At 40.9% G+C, this 22,951-nt stretch overlaps 1 protein-coding gene across 5 annotated transcripts in view; it reads left to right on the top strand.

Annotated features, from left to right (window-relative positions):
• Positions 1-22,951, top strand: part of FCHO2 (FCH and mu domain containing endocytic adaptor 2) — a 205,614-nt gene that overhangs the window by 34,086 nt on the left and 148,577 nt on the right. For 4 of the 5 annotated variants that reach the window (XM_034773504.1, XM_034773503.1, XM_034773505.1 and 1 more), the window contains exons 3-6: positions 6,269-6,343; positions 8,824-8,965; positions 9,058-9,210; positions 16,391-16,495. In XM_034773504.1, coding sequence (XP_034629395.1) covers positions 6,269-6,343; positions 8,824-8,965; positions 9,058-9,210; positions 16,391-16,495 — 475 coding nt within the window. Of the gene's footprint in view, positions 1-6,268; positions 6,344-8,823; positions 8,966-9,040; positions 9,211-16,390; positions 16,496-22,951 lie in introns of those variants that run through there. The other variant, XM_034773506.1, reaches the window with a different exon arrangement.

Here is a 22,951-nt window from a genome sequence, read left to right as displayed (position 1 = left end):
CATTTTACCATCTTCCAGCAGAAGGATTTTCTGCTTGTACCTAGGAGTTGTATAAATAAATCATTGTTTGTGTACAAACTTATGACATTTCATGCATATTGGTACTTGAAGGTCTCAGATGTGCTACAGTCTTCATTGAACAAATTCCATCAGATTTAGAGTGTTTCCATCTCTAGGCAATGCTACCTGGAACTTTACTGACATAATTACACAGCATTACTTTGACTAGACAGTTAGATCAGACATCCGTTTTGAGGAAGCTGCCCTATAATTTAACTAACCCTACTCAGACCCACTGTTTTACAGGATTGTTACTGCTAGTTACAAAATTGCTAGTTACTGCTAGTTCCCAAGAGTCGGATTTATATTGACAATAATCAGTTAATTCTTATAGCAGTATAGATTTGCTCTCTTCACCCTTCACCTTTGTTATTTGAGTCTTTGCTAAAGTTTTAGTGAGTGAAAGGAACTGAAGGACAGCCCTAAAGTGGATTACTTCTGACATCTACTCTAATCTTTCTTTCCTGGGCAGTCATAGGATCATAGACATGTAGGGCTGGAAGGGACCTTGAGAGGTCACCTAGTCTAGCTCCCTGCATGAAGAATAAAGTATACTTAGACCATCTGTGACAGGTGTTTGTTCTTTAAACCTCCAATAACTGAGATTCCATAGCCTCCCTTGGAAGCCTATTTGCAATTGATCACTGTCCTCTTTATAACAGCCCTTAACATATTTGAACACTGTTATTAGATCCCCGTTCTCTTTTCTCAAGAGAGAAAACATGCCCAGTTTTTTTAACCTTTCCTGACAGGTCAGGTTTTCTAAACCTTGTACCATTTGTCTTGCTCTCCTCTAGACTCTTTCTACTTTGTTCACTTCTTACTTAGTGTGGTGCCCAAAACTGGACACATTACCCCAGCTGAGGCCACACCAATGCAGAGTAGAGTGGCACAGTTACCTCCCAACTCAAACATAGGATAGTCCTGTTAATACGCCTCAGAATAGTATTAGCCTTTTTTACACTTCATCACATTGCTGACTTGTATTCAGTTTGTGATCCATTATAACCCCCAAATCCTTGCCAGAAGTATTACTACCCAGCCAATTATTCCCCATTGTGTAGCAGTGCATTTATTTTTCCTTTCTAAATATAGTGCTTTTCACTTGTCTTTACTGAATTTCATCTTATTGATTTCAGACCATTTCTCCAAGTTATCAAGCTCATTTGGAATTCCAATCCTGTCCTCCAAAGTGTTTGCTGTCACTCCCAGGTTGATACTATCCACAGATTTTATAAGCATACTCTCCACTCCATTATCGAGGTCATTAATGGAAATATTGACCAGTACTGGACCCTGGACAGATCCCTGTGGGATTCCATTAGATATGTTCTCCCAGTTTGGCAGTGAACCATTGACAGCTACTCCTTGAATACAGTCTTTCAACCAAATGTGCACCCCAACTTATAGTAATTTCACTTGGGCCCCATTTGTCTAGTTTGCTTAGGAAAATGTCATGTGGGACTGAGTCGAAATACTTAGTAAAATCAAGATATATCCTATCTGCGGCTTACCCCCCCACGCACTAAGCCAGTAACCCCATCAAAGAAGAAAATTAGATTGGTCTCTGTGACTTGTTCTTGACAAATCCATGTTGTCTTTAATTATCATCCTGCTGTTCTCTACTTGTTTACAAATTGATGGCTTAATAATTTGTTTCTGTCTCTTTCTAGGTATTGAAGTTAGGTTGACTGGTCTATAATTCCCAGATCCTCTTTGCTTCTCTTTTTTAAGGATAAGCACTATGTTTGTCTTTCTCCAGTCCTATGGGACCTCATCTGTCCTCCATGAGTTCTTGAAGATAATTGCTAACTGTTCCAAAATTGCTTCAGCTAGTTCCTTAAATGTCCTACAATGAATTTCATCATGCACTACTGACTTGAATACATATAATTCATCTAAATTTTCTGTAACCTGTGCTTTTTTCCTAATTTGGCTTGCATTCCTTCTCCCTTATTTTTATATTAATTGTGTTAAGCTCAGGGTGGATAAAAATCAATGATTTTTTAAAAAAAATTAAAAAATCTGATTTTTTTTATTTAAATAGGTTTTTCCTCAAAAAGCATTTTATCAAAAAATCCGATCTAAAGATAGTTTTAATTAAGATACATTATAGCTCAAAGATATCTCATCATGGAATAGGGATTATAAACTCTAATTCTACAGTATGAAACAATATATTCATGTAATGTTTAAGAAAAGTTTTGTAAATGAGTTCCAATAGTTCATGGATTAGGGACCCAATTGTATGGGGTTCCAGAGGCTTCTGTATAGATTATTTAGGTTAATCTTTGTGTCTACCCAATGGGACTCAGTGGTCAGTTTAGAAGATACTTAGTTTTGCAGTTCTCAAACTGTGGATTTGTGTCTCCAGAGATAACATGCTTGTTAACAGCAAAAATGTTTTTGATAAATAAATAAATAAATAAATAAATGTATAGAAGTGAGAAATAACAGATCTCAACCCTATTGTCCTTCTGCAAATTTGTGTACAGAGTCCATCCCTTACCTCTCTCTAAAAGTGCAAAGTTTCAAAAAGTTCAATGAATAGAAGATTGTTGGGGGCGGAATAGATCTGGACAAGGGGAAGAAGCCTGGAGGTAAATGTGAGAAGGGAAGGACAGGCAGTAGTGATGACTGAAGGAAAAATAGGCATTAAACATCTCAGCCTTCTTGATGTTCTGTTATTAGCTCTCCTTCTGCGCTTAGTGGACTTACACTGTCCTTCATCTTTTTCTTACCTCTAATGTACTTATAGAACTTTTTCTTATTGCCTTTTATGTCCATTGCTAGGTGTAACTCATTTTGTGTCTTTGCCTTTCTTATTTTGTACCTACATACATGTGGTATTCTTTTATACTCATCCGAAGCAATCTGTTCGTTTCCACTTTTCGTAGGATTTCTTTATTATTTTCAGGTCATTAAAGGGCTCCTGATGAAACTATATTGGTCTCTTGCTGTTATTCCAATCTTTCCTCCTAATCAGACTAGTTTGCTATTGCATCTTTACCGTTATCAACCTCCTCCTGTTTTTGTGATCTATGGTAGACCTTTACCTTGACATAATCCTTGTTCCCCTCACTCCTCCCTTGCTTTTATTTTTACCCACAGACTTTCAACTGATCTGCCTCTGATCTCCTTCTGGGTCTCAGAACAAGTGTATATATTCTTGATGGATAATGCAACACCTCCTTCCTTTTTTCCTTCCCTGGCCTTCCTGAACAAGCTATACTTCAGTATACCAATATTTCAGTCATGAGATTTATCCCACCAACTCTGTAATGCCAATTGTCATAATTTTATTTTACAATCTTATGTTGTAATATTTCCATTTCTTCCTGTTTTGTTCTCTATACGGCTTGCATTTGTGTATAGGTATCTAAGGTGTTGAGCAGATACCCCCACTGTTAGCCCTCTTCTTCCTCCTATGACCCTATTGTAATTCTTCATTTTCCCTCAGTATCTATCCCTCTGTTAAGGTCACCTTTTTTTATACCCGTTTGTGGGCATTTGTTACCTGACTGCTTTGGACGTAGTTTAAAACCATCCTCGTTATGTTGGTGAGTTGGTACTGTCCTTTCCACTGAAACTTAGGGCTCCTCACTCTATTTTGGCTCAGTTTTCTAATAGAAGTTTTGCTCTTAAAGGGATGAAAAGCAAAGAAAAGGTGCGCTACCCCACGATTTTCCCTCTTCTTTGAAAACCCCCAGTTTAACTATTGGGGATACATTGTAGATGAGCTATGTGACTGCTTGGATTGTTTTTGTATGCATTTAACAACTAATTTATGTGAACACAAGCAGCCACCTTACTGGTACCTAAAACTCAGTTTAAACCCTGCTGGACCACAAGGTGCATTGCACCTTGAAGTCAGTAAACTTATTCAGAGCAGCTGTTAGAGTGAATTTCACAGGAAGGAATCAACAGTTGTGCCACGTCTAATCTTAAATATGCAGCAGATTGAGGAGAGGTACCTTCTCAAATAAATGGATCCCAGATCATTCAGGTCTTTATAGAATGTAGCCAGCACATCAGATTGTACCAGGAAGCAAACAGGTATGGTTAATGGAGAGCATGAAGTGTAAATGTTACATGCTCATGATGGAAAGCAGCAGCATCCTGCACCAAGTAAGACTTTATGGTGATATTTATGGGCATCCTCAAGTCAGGTACATTGTAGTGAGCCAGCCTCATGGTAACAAAGTCATAGATAAAAGGGTGGCAAGGTCTGAATTGGAGAAAAGATCACAAACTTTTGGTCAGTTTTGTGTAGAATAAGGCACTGAGCCATCTTTATAACCTGACAAATCTAGGAAATAATATATGATTATTATAATAAACGTGTGTGTGTATAATACATAAAAATACATAAACACACATTTTAATTGTCTTTGGGCAGGTCTACACGTAAAAAGCTGCAGTGCTTTAGTGAAGATGCTGCCACGCTGATGGGAGAGCTCCCGTCGACATAGTTAATTCACCTCCACGAGAGGCGGTAGCTATGTTGACAGGAGAAGCCCTCCTGTGGACATAGCGCTGTCTACATCGGGGTTTAGGTTGGTATAACTGCGTCTTTCAAGGGTGTAGATTTTTCCTGCCCCTGAGTGATATAGTTATACTGATGTAAGTTTATAGTGTAGACCTGGCCTTTCTAATGTGGTATAATCAAGAACAAATTGTTCAGCCATACAATTAATAGAAGAGCAGAAACATCAAAAAGGAGGAAAAAGGAAAACGTACAATGATTGGACGTGCAATGCATAAACAATTAAGCTGGCAAATTTCTAGTACATAAAGTTTTTAGATTTACTTTGTGTTTCCCATGTCACATCAGGTAACATTAACTTGGTGACCCTTAAAAAGTAAAAAAGCATTTTTTGAAATAAACTATCATGTTTGTAAGTGGAAAGCCTTTTCTGTCTTGTAGTTTCAAATTTGATCATTTAAATTTCTTCTTAATAAATACACAAAGTAATAAAATGATGATCTCTTGAAGCCCCTTGCTTTAAATGACAATCCAAGCCCTTACTCATAGAAGTGTTCTCTTAGAAAGATATCTGCAGATCTGTTTTTAATGTCCCAATAATGCCTCTTAAAATGTTCTACAGATCTTATATTTTTTTAAATCCGAGGTAAAACGTCAACTTTTTGACCCATTGTTTTGTTTGAATTATAAAATGTATTTAATGTAGCCCCTTCCCTATCAAAATTAGATAAAAACTGAGTCCAGCATTTAGGCTGGATCTTTGTTTTGGAGGGTAGGGATGAGACAGAGGGGAACTCATATACAGAGTCTTCTACTCCTTAGTCATCTTACTGGGAGTTGAATAAATTGATCTTCATGCTCTCTGGTGAAATTTCTCAAGTAATTACTTCTTTCTGGGTATCATATTACCAAAGGAAATGCCTTTGCCTAGAAAGTCCCATTACAAGGGAAAATCAGAAACCACCACTTCAGCAGTGAGCAGCTATAATCAAGACAACTCACTAAATGAAGGGGGAAAAAAATTCAGTATGTACAGATGAGCTTCTCCAAAAATATTTCTCAGGTCATTCAAACAAAAGCACTCTAAATACCATGATGACATTATTCCTACCATGCTGTTACTCCAACCCCAAACAACACATAAAATCACAGTATGCCATTATAGCAGTTCAGAGGGATCTTAAAAGATGAGCTAGTTCTTAGAATGTCTCTTTTAAATACCTTTTTAGTGCAACTTACTTCATCAATTAATGTGTGATTTCTTTGTTTATTTGTCTATTTGAATGTCATTTAATATCTTGTAAAAGCATGTGTTACAATTGCACTACTCTATAATTCAGAAATTTATGGTACTAAAACAGCCTTTGGCAAATCATTCAGCAGCGTATGGAGGCAGAATGGCTCCCCCATCCCACCTTATTGTGAAGCTCTTGAGACAGTTTGATAAAAGAACCATAAGAGCTGAGTTTCTTCGGTGTTTGTAAGCACCATTCCGCCACACTATTCACCATCTCTGACTTTTAGCACACACAATGTAATTTGGCGGTGGATTTTATGAGGGTGCATTGAAAACACTGCCTTTGTTATTTTAAAACAATACATGGTAAGCTGTTTCCTTTGCTGTACATTTAAAGCACATATCTTCATAGATCCTAATAGCTTTATTGATTTGTGATTTGGATTACTTAACATTAGGAACTTTGTATGTTTTGTTTTTAACAGGGCTACAATAGAGGAGGCATATTCAAGGTCAATGACAAAGCTAGCCAAATCAGCAAGCAATTACACGCAGCTTGGGTAAGTTAATATTTGTATAAAAGAAAAATTATTAATCCCTGAACCTTTTGCAATTAAGATTTCAACCTGAATGTTGCATTAACAGAATTAAAGTTCTAGTAACAGCCTTAACTCTGGCATCTTTTAAAATGCATTGTATGACAATAAGGCTTTTAATAACATGATTAGGCAGCAGTTATAAAATCCATATGGATATATGAAAAAAGGATTATAGAAAAAGGTGCAGTTTAAATATAAAATGGTTCACAAGTCCATTTACTCATACAGTCTTACTGGAGGAACAATTATAAAGATGGCTGTTGTGGCTCTATAATTAAGGTTGAATTCCATTTTGTACTAAAGCAGGGATTTGATATGTATGAAAAATACAATAGATCTTCCCCAGAGTTACAGTAGGTACTCTCTGAGTACAGATTGAATTTTCAGAAAATTCAGAGTAAATTTGTTAGTTTCAAATTAAATAAAAAATGCATCCTATAAGAAATGTAGCATCTGTGTCAGTATTTTCTTTGTCCTGAACTATTTTAGTAACAGAAAAAACAGAGTCTTCAGCCTTTCCATATAGGTAGAATTCATTGAAATCTTGTGCATAGGCTGTATTTAGGAAATTAAGTTGAAATTAAATTAATAGTTGTATCTAATTGTTATTTGGCTAGAGACAGGGTCAGATCAATAGCTCAGTTAATTCTTAAGTGGGTCCATTGTGGTGTCAAAGGTAACTCAACCAATCACTATCCTTCCTTTTATAGCTAATTTGCTTGCAACAATTCTATTGGTTGTGATGAGTCAGTAGTATGACAAAACTGGACAGAATCACCAATATATTTTGGCTGCTTTGCACAGCAAAGTAACTGTACATACAGCTTAACTGGGCAATGCTCTCTAGCTTATTTGTGCTGCTTTTGTGTGCTAGTGAATCTGTTCTTAAAAGTTAAAAAAAATTGTAATCGTTTATGCTTGAAATGACACCATCTTTAGAAATATCACGTGGCAAGATTCACTGTAGGGGATCATGTTCAGTGTTCAAGTATGACATTTTTAATACAACAGTACTTTTTTAAATTTTAAGATGACTTCTTTGAGAGTATATATGAATATATGAGTATATATATCGAACCTTGCTCCAGAGAGCGGACAGTCAGAAAAGGTAGGATGAATAGAAACAAACAACAAAGACTGCAAATTGTCAGAAATACAGAATGTTAATTTCAATCCCCCCTGCCCTATAACAAGCACCTCACACTTACTCTGTCCTGGTGCCGTAGCTAACTTATACTGATTACCCAAGATATTTTCCTTCCTCCTTACATAAATAGATTCAGCCTCAGTCAGGAAGAAAAACAAAAGTTGGGGGAGAGGGGAAATGTGGCCGTAAATGTCTGAAGACCCTGCTCATAGCTATTTCCCCAACTCCATGAGGGTAGAGGCTCTCAGCTATGCCCCTGGGAGATATTGATAACAACGGGGAAGCTGTTGTAGAGGGAAAGAATATTCTAATGCATATTTGCAGGGATACACTAATGGACTTGAACATTAATTCTGAATCTCCTTTTTAGTACTGCAACCTTAACATGGTGCTACTGTAGTGTTTGTATTTAACTCCTTATTTTTTTAATGACAAAGATAAATTTTTTCAGTTATTTCATCAGACTTTGCCTGCATTTATTTCAGTCTCTGATCGTCACTGCATCATTAATATGGACTATGATTTTAAAGATATCTAAAAGAAAAAAATCTGCCCCAGAACAGGCTTGAGAAATTTCAGTCCAGAATGTTGTTTTAGAAAGTGTAAGCCACTGAATATAGGATCTTAAACTTAAACGTCATTTTAGCCAAGTATGCTAAAACAAGGGTTTTGTTTTGAGCTTTTCAGGTTATCTGATAATGACAACAGATTTTCCTGTGACTTTCCAAAAATTTTTGCTATTGGCTAAAATTAAGCATGAAGTTTCAGCCAAACAAGTAATTTTTCTGCATTATAAGCATCTAAAAGTCTCATTCCATCCTTAGTGAGGTTCTGCTCTGAAAACAGCCAGTCTCGCATGTTCAATCTTGCTCTGAGTCCACATGGGTGTTTTACTTGCAATATCACTAGTATGATTAGTAACATCTGTGCAATTCTGTTATTCAGTGGGTTTATGTGGGTATAACAGATTGGAACTTATATCTTGTACTTACAATGGATAAGATTGAGTAAGCTTGATTTATTCTGTTTTATTTATGTTGACTGTGCATGGTTAACAGGAGGAAAAAAGCAGTAAACATTTAATTTTGTCTTTGAAGTTAGTAGAGAGGACTTTGAATAGGAAAAGGAATGGATTTGAATAAGAATGTGCTATTTTTATGTCATTACTCTTAGAGGACAGTGCACTTTATAAGTATATCAGGGTTCTATTATAAAATTGTAGCTGGTTTTAAAAAGAAAAAAATTGAATTCAACATTAAATAATGTTTCTCCTCCCTATAACCTTTATTTTTAGGACATTTGCACCAGTTTGGGATGTTTTCAAAATATCATCAGAAAAAGTAGCAAGCTGTCACTTGGAGCTTGTCCGGAAATTACAAGAGCTAATAAAAGAAGTGCAGAAGTATGGAGATGAACAAATCAAAGCTCATAAAAAGGTTACTCACTCTCCATTTTATGTGTTTTCAGTTATTTGTTACAGTTAAAATATTAAACTGGTCATTTTTGACAAGTATGTGATATTTGACAGACTAAAGAAGAAGTTTCAGGAACTTTGGAAGCAGTGCAAAACATTCAGAGTATCATTCAGGCCCTACAGAAATCAAAAGAGAACTATAATACTAAGTGTGTGGAACAAGAACGTTTGAAAAAGGAAGGAGCAACACAAAGAGAAATTGACAAGGTAATTTTGCAAAGTCTTATTTAAATACAGTGTTTTGTCAAGTTGTTTAGTAATTTATGATGCATTTTGTGAATTGGCTCATTATTATTACTTTAAGAGAAATATTCAATGTCAAAAATTGCAATAGATAAGTTTAATCTTTCCTGTTTCATGTGAAACAGGCGTTTGTAAACACTATTTTCTCAATGCCTTGTCTCTTGATTAATTGACCTGTTCACTGTTAAATGTTGTGCAAACTGTTTGTAGTTTAAACACATCATGCAGTTTTTATTTTGTTTTTTGCTGGCATTTACTGAAATTGGGTATAACCTTTTCAGCACCTGCTACATCTTTTTATTAAATCTAGTGCAGTCAAATATGTAAATACCAAATTCCCTTATTTTAAAATACATGAGTTGAGGTTATGCTTCTATTTTGCTTAGATGAATACATTTTTTGCTTTAGAGTCTGATATAAGTAATTATTTACTGTTATCCTAATGCCTGGATAATAATACAATCAGAAAGTTACTGACAGAAGTTAACATTCATTCATTTTTCTTTTAGCTTCATTGTCTTAAGATGCCAATGACCTCCTAAGCTATTTTCCTGTTTTTCTTTAACAATTTAATTTTTTTCTGTGAGAATGAAATGAGGATGAAGGGAGATTTTTCCAGGTTGGAAAAAACTGGCCTGGCCAAAGATACCATTTATACTGAAATGGCTTGAAGAGGTATTAAACTGTTAAACTAATAACTACATAACAGAATTTAATCATGAATCCTAGATATTTGGAACAAAGAGAGGTACTGGTTAACCTTTCCAGCCAGTAAGAAATTGAATAGTAGATGAGATTGGATAAACCCATCTCTGGAGAACAGTGCATACCAGGCCGGGGACAAGTTTCCCTCTTCTAGGGCCCAAAGTAGAATCCAGTTTACCACAAATGTGAAGTCTGACAGGGTGGAGAGCCTATTTGTGCTCTCAGTTGGTTCAAAGGAAGACAAAGCTTCATATAATCACTCTTGAATTGTGACAGTCGTGCTAGGCCTGTTAATGTTCTAGGACTTAATCAAAAGAAGACGCATACTCAGAATCTCGCAACACAGCAGTAATGCCAAGGTGGCAACTGGAGACGTAGGGTGTATTTATATTGCAAAGAAAAACCTGCAGCACCGAGTCTCAGAGCCCAGGTCAATTGGCTCGGGCTGTGGGGCTAAAAATAAGAGTACAGATCATAGAATATTAGGGTTTAAAGGGACCTCAGGAGATCATCTAATTCAACCCCCTGCTCAAAGCAGGACTAATCCCCAGACAGATTTTTGCCCCAGATCCCTAAATGGCCCCCTCAAGGATGAACTCACAACCCTGAGTTTAACAGGCCAATGCTCAAACACTGAGCTATCCCTCCCCCTTATTAAAATCAGATGCTCCAAGACCCTTCTCCCCTTGCTAGGTTTCAAAGCACGTGGTCAATCCAGAGCAGGAACGTCCACACTGATCTGTTTAGACCTGCAGCCCAAGCCCCACAAGCCAGAGTGAATTGACCTGTGGTCTGACACTCGGTGCTGCAGGCTTTTCATTGCAGTGTAGACATACCCTAAACTTGTTGAGGGAAGGTCTACTTTCATGTTCTCATAGGCAAGAGGTGATCCTTCTCTCAGTAAAATATCTCCACATTCCTCCCACTTAACTGCCCAGTGGGACTGGTTCAGTAGATCAGGAGTGCTCCCAGCTGTGGGGTTGCTGATGTTGGAAGTTTTTTGGCAGGAAGAGAAACCTGAGCATGGATCTGATCTCAATTTAAAAAGGAAAAAAAATATCAGTTGATTGCGTATCGGCTGCAGAGGAAGGAGAAATCGACTGACTTTGCAAAGGATGGGTTTGCCATTCGATGGAGTTTTCTTTAGTTTATGTCTTCCCTTCCATTTTCCTCTGGTCAATCAAGAGGTAGTCTGTAATTCCCAGACTAATTCTTATTGCTCCAAAATGATCAAGAAGTTTTTGATACATGGATCTCTTAATCCTGTCCCAAAGGAGCAAGGTCCCTCTTCTTCTGTCCCACCACATTTTTGGCAGGCACCAGCATCCGGATCTAGAAACCCAAAGTCTCTTGGCCCTGGTCTGTGACAAGACACCATAACTCCTTTAGGAGTACCTCGGACAGGGTAGCCTTGACGGTATTTTATTCATGCAAAAAGAATACCTCCTTTGCCTACCATTTGGCGCGGAGAGTTTTCTCTTGCCTGGTGCAGGCCAAATGATCTCTGCTAGCTGGACTACATTTACAAGGGACTAGCCCCCAGCTCTAAAGAAGCCCAAATGTTGGGATTTAGCATCCTAAAAAAGTCATTGGATTGGGGGACAGTGAGATCCTTCCATCTGTTTTGTTTCTTGAAAGTTGTGATATTTCGCTACCTCCTTTCAGATCCCCTGTTTTAACTCTGGAGTTTTAACCTCGTTCTACAGTGATTATGTGAATCCTTGTTTGACTATTTGAGGCCCTCCACTTATTGGACTAGAGTTTTCTCATCTTCGGTGTGGTTTTCTTGCTGACTATCCCCTTGGTTCAGCAAATAGGATTGCTGTCTGTCCTCTCTCCTTAGATTTTCACCAACAACAAAATTGTCCTTTGAGCTTGTCCTAGTCTTTGGTCTAAAGTCATCTTGTCTTTTCACTTGAACCAGGACATCTCCTTTCCTAGCGTCTGCCCCAGCCCAGGAGGAAAAGCCATAGTTTACCTAGATACACTGGAACTCTGCAGGAGGGCAAATTTAGTTGACCCATTCATCAAAGGCTTGATGAAAGGACTTAAAAGCCTCAAGGTATATTATAGCAGAATAGATCAGATCCAATGTCCAGGAGGGTTACATGTCTCTGGAAGTGTCTTATACTCTTAGAATCAGAACACTCAAGCTGTGTAATGTCCAGTTTGTGAGTGGAGAAAGTTGAAGTATGGGTTGATGATTCATGCAAAGGCTGTCATTTGGCACACTCTCCAACTCTTCACTAAACACTAATGACTGACTGTTCAGGCATTGGCTGAATATACAGCTGCATGAAACAGTGCTCCCATTAGGAGCTACCAGCTCTGTCTATATTATGTTCTCTTTGATTCCATTTTACTCAAAAGAGTACACCCTCAAAACACTTCAGAGACATGTTACCAAAGGTTGTACCAGTCAACTCTGGATAGAGTGGTCTCTGACCACCTTAGGAGGACAGAATATATCTTTATATCACAAACAGGGAAACGGTTGTTATCAGAAGACAAGGAATATGCACCTCTGTGGTGCAATAGTGGGTGTCTACTGAAAGTTCATCATACAATCAAACATTGAACAGATATTGTACTGAGGCATCTGAAAGGAAAGTATTTGAAAAATCTTATTACCAAATTGGGTAACCTTAAGCAACTATCTGACACTAAAATCTTAGTACTAGCTTGTGTTATGGTTTCATCTGGCTCCCTGTTATGTTAGCACAAAAATGTTGAACTTCTCCATTTGTAATGACTTTACAATATTTTTTTGACTGACAGCCAAGTTTTTAGTTACAGTAAATCTACCAAAGGGAGTACCAACAATTGCTTGTTGAGTGTGTTTGTGTACACATGCAAACATCCTGCTTGTAGAACTCTAAAGATTTTGTTTGATTATTTGCTATTCACTCGTTCAATAATTTTCCTCGGTAAGTTTCATAAAGTAGTTAAGTTTTCCCTCTTCAAAGCACAAATTGATTTTTGTCTGTATTATAAACCATAGATGCAGCATTTAGACTGTTAATTTATTATCTGCTGTTTCAAGTTTAAACCATTTTTTAAATTTAATAAAATAAGTCCTAGCTTAAAAGTCTCATAACTTGACATTTCCTTGCTTTTTAAGGATTTGAATTGGGGAGATTTCACACACAACCTTAATTTCTTTTAAACCAAGTGTTTGTTTATGAAATATCATGAGTTTTTAATACTGCAGGTACAGAAGGGTATTTGGAAAGTGGAGGGCAGGAATGTCCCCTTCCTCTGTTTCCCTATGGTTTGTGGAGATAAAAAGGCATGGGAATAATAAAGCATGGGTCAAGGGATTAATTGTATGTCAGGAATGGGAAGGGGCCAGGGCTAGGGTTGCCAACCGTCCAGGATTGTCCTGGGGTTTCAGGAATTAAAGATTAATCTTTAATTAAAGATTGCCATGTGATGAAACCTCTAGGAATACATCCAACCAAAATTGGCAACCGTAGGTGGGGCTGGTGCATCCCATCTCTACCCTCTTTAATTCCAGTACAGTCATGTCTGTTTTCTTGATGTGTGGGAGAGCTCGTTGAGGGCCATTTCTGCTGTGCAAGACCAGCCATGATTCCTCGGAGTAGAGGAATTTCTGTCTATGCCACAGAGCTTTGGCAAAGGCTGGAAAGGTCCAGCACTCTTAGGGTACATCTCTACACAGCAAAAAAAGGCCCACATAACCAGTCTCAGAGCTAGAGCTTTGGCTCGTGCAGCAGTGCTAAAAAGAGCTATGAAGCTGTTCGGACTAGGGCTGGAGCCTGGGCAGTGAGACCCTCTCCCCCTCACTGGGTTTCAGAGCCTGGGCTCCAGCCTGAGCCAAAATGTGTACGCTGCAATTTTTAGCTGTGCAGCATGAGCCTGAGTCAGTTGACTGGTGCACTGAGACTTGCAGCCATGGCTTAGATTGATTGGTTGATTTGCTGTGCAGGCATACCCTTAGTTTCTTTTCCTTTGGAGCCCTGGCTGCTACCCTCCCCCCCCCCCCCCCCCCCCTGATTGAACTGAGGTTCACGGTAGACTATCCCCCTCAGTTTTCAGTCTTGTTTTCTAATCAGCACACAGAATGTAACCATCCTTTTCTTGAGGACAATCTGGCTTTAATTCTTTTGGTATTGATGACAGATAGTGGCCATTTTTTTTACAGGGATACTATTATTTCATATTTTAAGTCTTTAGTGAAATAGTTGCCATCTTTACAGAGGACATGATTAGTTTCAGTGGGTCGCATCAGTCTGATTGAGAGTTGTGGGGAATAGTGGTTATTTTGTGTAAGAGCCAATTGTGATTATAACAACAAAGAAAATACACAACAGTAATTAACTTTATATATCTAAACATGGTGGGTTGTAATTAAGGATTCAACTCTAGTTTTTTGAGTTCTAAATGTACAGAAAGTTTAAGGAGAAATCACCTGTTTTTTTTTTTTTTTTTAACAAAAGGTTGCAAAAAAGCTGAGACACTTAGGAAAAAATATTAAGTTCTGTTTTTAACTAACTGTAACTCAAAACTGATAAGAGTACAAAGCCTTCAGAAAATTCAGTCTTCACTTATGGATTATATGCCGTAAATTTTGAGAAGTGTTCTTTGTACTAAAAAGGTCAAATCCCTACTTTACATGAAAAACTGAACCCAACTTAATACAGAGGCACTGCCATACCAATATATTTTAAGATTATTAATACCTACAAAAAGGAAAAAAAATCTTGTGGTTTCAAATAATGAAATTATTTTAGATTTGAAGTTCAGAATGGACCATTGTGATCATCTAGTCTGGCCTCCTGTATAAGACAGGTCACAGGACTTCCCTGAATTAATTCCTATTTGAACTAGAGCGGGGAGGGCAAACTACGGCCCGCGGGCTGGATCCGGCCCATCAGGGCTTTCAGTCCAGCCCACGGGATTGCCAGCACCGTGGCATAGTGGAGCTAAGGCAGGCTCCCTGCCTGCCCTGGCCCTGTGCCACTCCTGTCCTGTAAGCAGCTGGCACCAGGTCCCCGCGGCCCCTGGGGGGTTAGTGTTTGTGTGTGTGTGTATGTGTGGCAAAGGGCTCCGTGCACTGCCCTTGCCTGCAGGCACCAACCCCGCAGCTCACATTGGCCAGGAACAGGGAACTGCGCCCAATGGGCGCTTCGGGGGTGGTACCCACAGGTGAGGGCAGCACGCAGCGGAGCTGCCTGCCCCACCCCACCCCGAGGAACACTGCCAGACATGCTGGCCACTTCCGGGAGCGACGTGGGACCAGGGCAGGTAGGGATCTTGCCTTAGCCTCTCTGCACACAGCTGGCACTCCCGAGCTGCTTGAGGTAAGCGGTGCCAGGCCGGAGCCTGCACTCTGAACCCCCCTGCACCCCAACCCCCTGCCCTGAGCCCCCCCGCTACACTCCGCACCCCTCCTGCACCCCAACCCCTTGCCCTGAGCTCCTTCCTGCACACCCCGCACTCTCTCTCGCACCCCAACCCCAGACCTACATTCATGACCCTGCATACAATTTCCCCACCCAGATGTGGCCCTTGGGCCAAAAAATTTGCCCATCCCTGAACTAGAGCGTGTCTTTTTTAGACAAACGTTCAATCTTGGTTTTAACATTTCCAGTGACACAGAATCCAGCACAATTTTGAATCCCTTTTCTACACTTTCTATTTTCTTTATTTTTACCCTTTCGAAACCAGATTCTCCCATTTTTGGCCTCTTGAGGCTTCCAGTAGTTTTTTTTAAATATTATTTGAAACTGTTACATCTTATTTGCTCTATATTCTGACCCTGCATTTTTCCTGCACCTTTTCCTTATTCTTCAGTTAAACATCTTATTTGTGATGTCTAAAATGAGCTAATCATTTACTCCATAGCAATGTACAAAATTCTTAAAATACTTTAACAAACAATGTATGGATTAGCTAGTGCCAATAGGGGAAATCTAATAAGGCTTCTCGGCTCTCTATGAGCTGAGGGGTGGAAACATTATGTACTTCCTTTCCTCTTTCTTGTTCCATCCCCAGAATAGTCGGTACCCAGAAACATGTATTCTGCTGCCTTTTCTCCCTCCTAGCTCTGCTACTCACCACTTTCTAATTATCTACTTTTCATGTCAGACTTGTAATTATCTTTTACCTTTTATGACATTTCACCAAGATCAGGTGCACCCTGAAATGTCACTTCCAATGATGTATTTCATGTACAGTATGGGGTTTGAATAAAAATACGATCATTTATTATAAGTGCTTAAATTCCCATTCAGTGGAATCTTAATAAAACACATTTTACTATCTTTTGCCTCATGCCCTGTTGGACATTTTGGAATAAATCATCCCCATCTTCATCTTTTCAATAATGATAAATATAAATTGCCTTACGTTGGAATAAATTTATTGAAAAATATAATTGTGTTCTAATAGTTTTTGTGTAATCTGTTCTTTACAGGCATCAATAAAATCAAAGAAAGCTACAGATACCTATAAACTCTATGTAGAAAAGTATGCTGCAGCTAAATCTGACTTTGAAAAGAAAATGACGGAAACTGCACAGGTAAGTGCTGGATTATTTGCATCCAGTCAAGTTTGATTTTAGATGACCCCAAAGGGACAAAGAATTTGAAGAGTAATACATTATAGAATCATTGTGAAGTAGGTCTGTTTGAAGTTAATGAGAGTTGCGTATTTTTAAAAGTAATTTGGGACACGCAAGATAAATTTAGGATGACTGTTCTGTTTCCACCAGTGAGATTCCTGAATTGACAAGTGTAGGCATGGGTGTTCTAGGATTTTTGAAGGTGAGTATTGGGAAGAGAAAGTGATCTTTTGTGGGGAAAGGTAGATGTGTTTGCATGTTCTTGTGGGAAATCAGGTGATTGCTGAAGCTGGGAGTTTGATCCAGAAGGGAGTTCTTGTATTGGAGTTCAAAAGGCAAGATGTAGTAGGGTAAGACTTAGGGTCCAGGAGGGGGAAGCCTTGTGGAGAGTAGTCTAGACTCTATCTTTTTGCTAGAAGGAATGAGAGCATTGGAGTGAGTTAAAGATTTGTTGGGGTTAGGTGGGAAGATGATAGGCCATAAATAGGAATTCTGCAAGGATATAGCAGTTAGGTAAAGGGGAGAAGGGACTGAGCAACAATCTTGGTTTTGACTCCCCGAAATCAGTACATGCTTCCTTCTTTTTTTTCTGTTTTAAGTTTGTGAACAGTTGTTTCTTTTTGATAGTGTTGTTTTTAAGTGTTTGCGTTACTGCCCTATATATTTTTCTGTAATGCAAAAGTAGTAGAGTGAGAAGAATAACAGTCCACCCTAACAATTTCTTTAAGGTTTACTTGCTAGGATGAATGCATAGCCAAAAAATAATATTGTAGTATTTTAGTTGTCAAACTCTTGCTTCCTGAGTTCTCCTATAACAATCCAGTCCCCTTCTCTCAAGTTTTATAAAATGTCAAATCTGAGGCCAAGAAAATTCATTTATGGAAGAATGTCCTGGTTGGGTCATTCTAGTTGTTACTGGTGGTTCTGAAATGGAAAGTTCCTTGTAAGTGGAGGGTAAGTGAAATAATTGCAGGTACTCTGTTTTCCTCTACTGACAGGAAAGCACTATAATCACTTATCTAGACTAGTGTTGAAGAACTCAAAGATGGAAAGTTAATTGTTAAATTTCTTCCTCTTGAGTATGAGCACTTATTTGCTAATATAATTTAATCAGAAGTTCTTCTTCAAGTGATGGTCTCTTCTATAGTCCAATGAGGGTTATGGGCCATGCGCCTAGAGCCAGAGTTTTTCAATATAGTAGTGTCCGTTGGTCCGTGCATGTGCCCTTGTATAGCCTTGTGGTTTTGCCCGAGGCAATAAAGGGTGGGGTGAACCGACCGCATCATCAGTTGCTTCTCACCGCCGCATGGTCTGAGTCGGAGCTTCTGCGTTCTCTCATCCTTGGTGACACACTTTCCAAACTTTCCCCAAAAAAACTAGTGGAATCATCATGAGGAAGAAATCCTGGTTACATTCCTCAGGCTTTCCTAGAGAGCACAGAGCACTGTTTCATGTATTGCCTATCCCGCTTCTACCATGCTTGGTCCCAGATAACATCTGACCGCTGGGTTCTTCACATGGGAGAAGTGGGATATTCTCTCCAATTCTGCTCCTCCCCTACCTCCCAGCCCCCTTCCCTGTCCTCCTTCAGGGACCCTTCTCACGAGGAACTCCTTATCCAGGAGGTGCAGATACTCCTCGCCATAGGGGCAGTGGAGGAGGTTCCTCAGGAGCTAAGGGGCAAGGGATTCTATTCCCAATATTTCCCAATTCCCAAAGCCAAGGGGGGGGCCTCAGACCCACTATAGACCTGCGAGGACTCAACAAGTTAATGGAAAAACTGAAGTTCCACATGGTCTCCCTGAGTGCAATTATCCCTTCTCTGGATCTGAGAGACTGCTATGCTGCTGTCAACCTGAAAGACGGGTACTTTCACATATCTATGCGGTCTGCAGACAGACGATTCCTCCAGCTTGTGGTCGACCACAATCATTATCCGTTCACGGTCCTCCCCTTCAGCCTGTCGACAGCCCCCTGAGTGTTCACCAAAGTGCATGTCGGTCATAGCAGCCTTCCTCTGATGGAGGCCGGTGCAGATATATCCCTACCTCGATGACTGGCTGCTCAAGAGAGCATTCCAGGGAACAGGTGGAGTCTCAAGTCTGTTTCGTCAGATCCACCTTCAAGAGGTGGATCAAGTCAACTTTGTTACCGACCCAAAGAATAGAATTCAGCGGTGTGCTGTTGGACTCAGTCCAGGCCTGAGCATTCCTACCAGAGGCCCGCTTTCAAGCAATGGCAGACATCATACAAGGCCTCAGGCCATACCCGACCACTACAGCAAGGGTATGCCTGAGTCTCCTTGGCCACATGGCAGCATGCACGTACATAGTCCGGCATGCCAGAATGAGGCTCAGACTCCTCCAAGAGTGGCTTGTGTTGGTCTACTGTCCAGGGTGTGACAGCCTGGACCCTGTGGTCACTATTCCACCTTAAGTCCCTCTGGTGGCTCGACCCTCAATCCATATGCGAGGGAGTCCCATTCAACAGCCCCCAGCCCTCCTTGCCCCTGGTAACAGACATGTCTGCGCTGGGATGGGGCGCACACCTGGGAGACATCCAGACACAAGACCTTTGGTCTCAGGACGAGCTCTCGGTCCATATCTATATCAAGGAGCTGAGGGCGATCCGACTAGTGTGCCAAACCTTTCAGGCGCAGTTGCATGGACAGTGCATGGCAGTTATGATGGACAACACCACTGCCATGATTTATATCAACAAGCAGGGTGGAGCTCGTTCCTCTCCCCTATATCGGGAAGCCCTCCGGTTATGGGAGTTCTGAATAGCCCACTCCATTCACCTGGAAGAGACCTATCTTCTAGGGGCACAGAATGAGCTAGCGGACTACCTCAGCAGATCCTTCTGCAACCACGAGTTGTCCATCCACCCGGATATCATACACAACATCTTCCAGCGGTGGGGACCTCCCCAGATCGATCTGGTCATCACACAAAGCAACAAAGTGTCTGCAATTCTGTTCTTTCCAAAAACACAACCCGGGCTTGCTTGCAGATGCGTTCCTCCTCCCCTAGACAGGACGTCTGCTGTACACGTTCCCGCAGTTCCCACTCGTACACAAGGTCCTGCTCAAGACCAGCAGGGACGGGTGGTGATACTGGTGGCAACGGTGTGGTCTCCAATACTGGTACACCATGCTCCTGGAGCTGTTGATAGACGCCCCAATTATGTTGCTACTCCTACTGGACCTGATCACCCAAGACCACGGTCGCCTTCACCACCCCGACCTACAGTCCCTCCATCTCACGGCCTGGAAGCTTCATGGCTAAACCCCATGGAGCTCCTATGCTCAGAACCAGTGAGGGAGGTCTTATTCAGCATCAGGAAACCTTCCACTAGGGCTATATACTTGGCAAAGTGGAAAAGGTTCACATTCTGGTATGCTCAACACTGCACACCCCCACTTCAGGTGCCCATTCTTCTCATCCTGGAGTGCCTACTACACCTGAAACAGCAAGGCCTGGTAATGTCATCCATCAAGATGCATCTTGCAGCCATTTCGGCCTTTCACCCCGGAGTGGCCATGCATTCTGTCTTCGCCAACCCCATGGTCTGTTTCCTCAAGGTTCTGGAATATCTATACCGACAAATTAGACAACTGGTCCCGGCGTGGGACCTTAACCTGGTCCTCTCCAGGCTAATGGCCCCCCCGCTTGAACCACTGGTGACTTGCTCGGTCCTCTACCTGTCATGGAAGGTAGTCTTCCTAGTCACCATTACCTCTGCTAGGAGGGTATCTGAGTTAAAGGCCCTCAAATCAGACCCCCTACTGATATGGTTTTCTATAAGGACAAGGTACAACTCAGACCTCACCTGGCCTTCCTTCCAAAGTTGGTGTCCCAATTCCACACCAACCAGGACATTTTTCTACTGGTATTCTACCCTAAACTTCACGCAAGCCGCCAAGAGCAGAGGCTCCACTCACTGGACGTTCGATGAGTGCTGGCCTTTTACATCGAGCGCACGAAGCCGTTCCGTAATTTGATCCAGCTGTTTGTGGCGGACTAGATGAAAGGTCTCCCGGTCTCATCACAGCGAATCTCAACGTGGATCACATCCTGCATCTGGACATATTACGAGCTAGGAAAAGTTCCAGCTTCGGCACTTACGGCACATTCCATGAGGACACAGGCTTCCTCGGCAGCCCAAGTACCAATACAAGAGATCTTCAAGGTGGCGACATGGTTTTTGGTACATACATTCATCTCTCATTATGCCATCACCCAACGCGCCAGAGATGATGCAACATTTGGCAGAGCGGTGCTCCAGTCAGTGATTCCATAGTTCCGACTCCACCTCCTGGGTAGGGCTTGGGAGTCACCTAATTGGAATCGAGATGAGCAATCACTCAAAGAAGAAAAACGGTTACTTACCTTCTCATAACTGTTCTTCGAGATGTGTTGCTCATATTCATTCCAAACCCACCTGACTTCCCCTCTGTCGGAGTAGCCGGGAAGAAGGAACTGAGGAGGTGCTGGGTCAGCAGGGTCCTATATTCACCGCCATGGAGGCGCCACTCCAGGGGGCTCCATAGCTAAGGGAAAAACTTTACGATGACTATGCATGCAGCGCACGCACACCTAATTGGAATGGATATGAGCAACACATCTCGAAGAACAACAGTTACTCACCTATAACTGGAGGTTCTTCGTGGTGTGTGGTCCCTAACTGTATTCCAACCCACCCTCCTTCCCCTCTGCTGCGGATCTGGTAGATCTGCGGTGGAGAAGGAACTGAAGATACCGTCGGTCCACCCCACCCTTTATCGCCTCAGATGAAACCACAAGGCATACAAGGACGCATGCGCAGACCAACGGACACTACTATTTTGAAAAACTCCAGGTGCATGGTGCATGCACATAACCTTCAGTGGAATACAGATAGGAACCACACATCTTGAAGAACCTCCCGGTACAGGTAAGTTACCTTTCCATATCCGTTCTGCATAAGAAACAGAGCCGTAGTTAGAGAAGCACTTGATATATGCTTTTCCTTCAGTCTATCTGGAATCACAAGTTCTGATCAAGCATGAGAAAACTAAGTTCCAACGTCTTTAACTTGATACTAGCTGAAACATTCAGTTCCCAAACGTATTAGAAACTGTTACAGCTGATTTCATCGGGCTTGTGTTTTGTGTCACATATAGTAACTCAAAGCCAGGGCATAGCTTTGATTCCATTCCTGAAATCTTTGTTGGCATGGCTTCAGCGAAGTTAGAGACATTTGTCTGAAATATCAGATAACGCATTTCTAGCAGAAGACAATATAAATTTAGATTAAAACATTTTGAAGCATGGTGTTAAGTCACATATTCCACGCACAGTATTCTATTAACTTTACCTCCATGAAACATCTTCCTATCATTCATTTGGCTACAATTTTGTCTTTCGAAGAAGGTGATAGAAAGTAAACTGCTTTCTATTCTCCTCTTAGTCATTGGTTTCACGAGGGATATATTGTATTAAAATAGCTACTTTGGGTAGTCAATGTGCATATGCCTTGTGTGCACAAGCTTGGAATCTTTTGCATAGCCATGTCTGTCAGGGCCACTCTTGTGCCCTTTGCCTCCTTGTGATCCCGCACTAGGACGTAAAAGATGGAGAAATCATGACCTTTTATGTTTCCTCTTACTGCCAATGGCTGTGAGACAGATGCTGGACTGCATCCGATCAGCTCACACTTTTGTCTAAGCTTCAAACTTGACTGTGAAGAAATGCTCTTCTTGTTAGTTTAATTTGTAAATTTTTCATTGTATTTGGATGTTCTGGGGAAAATATAGAAGAGCTGACAGGGGAGAGCCTCCTGTACACTTTCCTTCACCCCCTATAGAGCAGGGCAAAGTTATACAACTATGAAAAAGACCAGACTCTCAGCGCTTGGGTTTAACCTCTGTCCTTTGTGTGATGGGTATAGCAGGTGTCTCTTCTGCCTCAGGGAAGCTCATGTCCCTGATACATGCTACATCTGCTTCTCCTTATCCTGCACTTGGAAGTCAAGGGATATGAGGCTCAAACTGCACCTCTTGGAGCAATCCATGAAAGTGGCATCAGACCCATTTGGAAGAAACATGGTCCCAGCTGGAACCTTGGAGCCTTTCGTCACTAGTGCCCCAGATACCTCCTTGATATTGAAGACAAAGAGCCCCTTAACGTTTTGTGTTGGATACAGAGCACTTCTGTGAATGCAACTGCAAGTGGACATTATGTTTGCCTCAGGAGGAGGACCTTCCAGTTCCAAAGATGTTGACAGGGCGCTGACAGCAAAGAAAGCCAAAGAAGCTTTGGCCCTGGTGCCAACATCAATACTAAGCCCTTCTCATGCTGATACCTGCACTGGTCAAAGAACCACTCCAGCACCAAAGTTTGTCATTCAGGATCCACCCTCACTTTTTCTCCC

Source organism: Trachemys scripta, chromosome 6 (assembly GCF_013100865.1).
Source record: "Trachemys scripta elegans isolate TJP31775 chromosome 6, CAS_Tse_1.0, whole genome shotgun sequence".
Classification (NCBI taxonomy): domain Eukaryota; kingdom Metazoa; phylum Chordata; order Testudines; family Emydidae; genus Trachemys; species Trachemys scripta.
The sequence above is the reverse complement of the archived record's forward strand: the minus strand, read 5'-3'. Positions and strand labels throughout refer to the sequence as shown.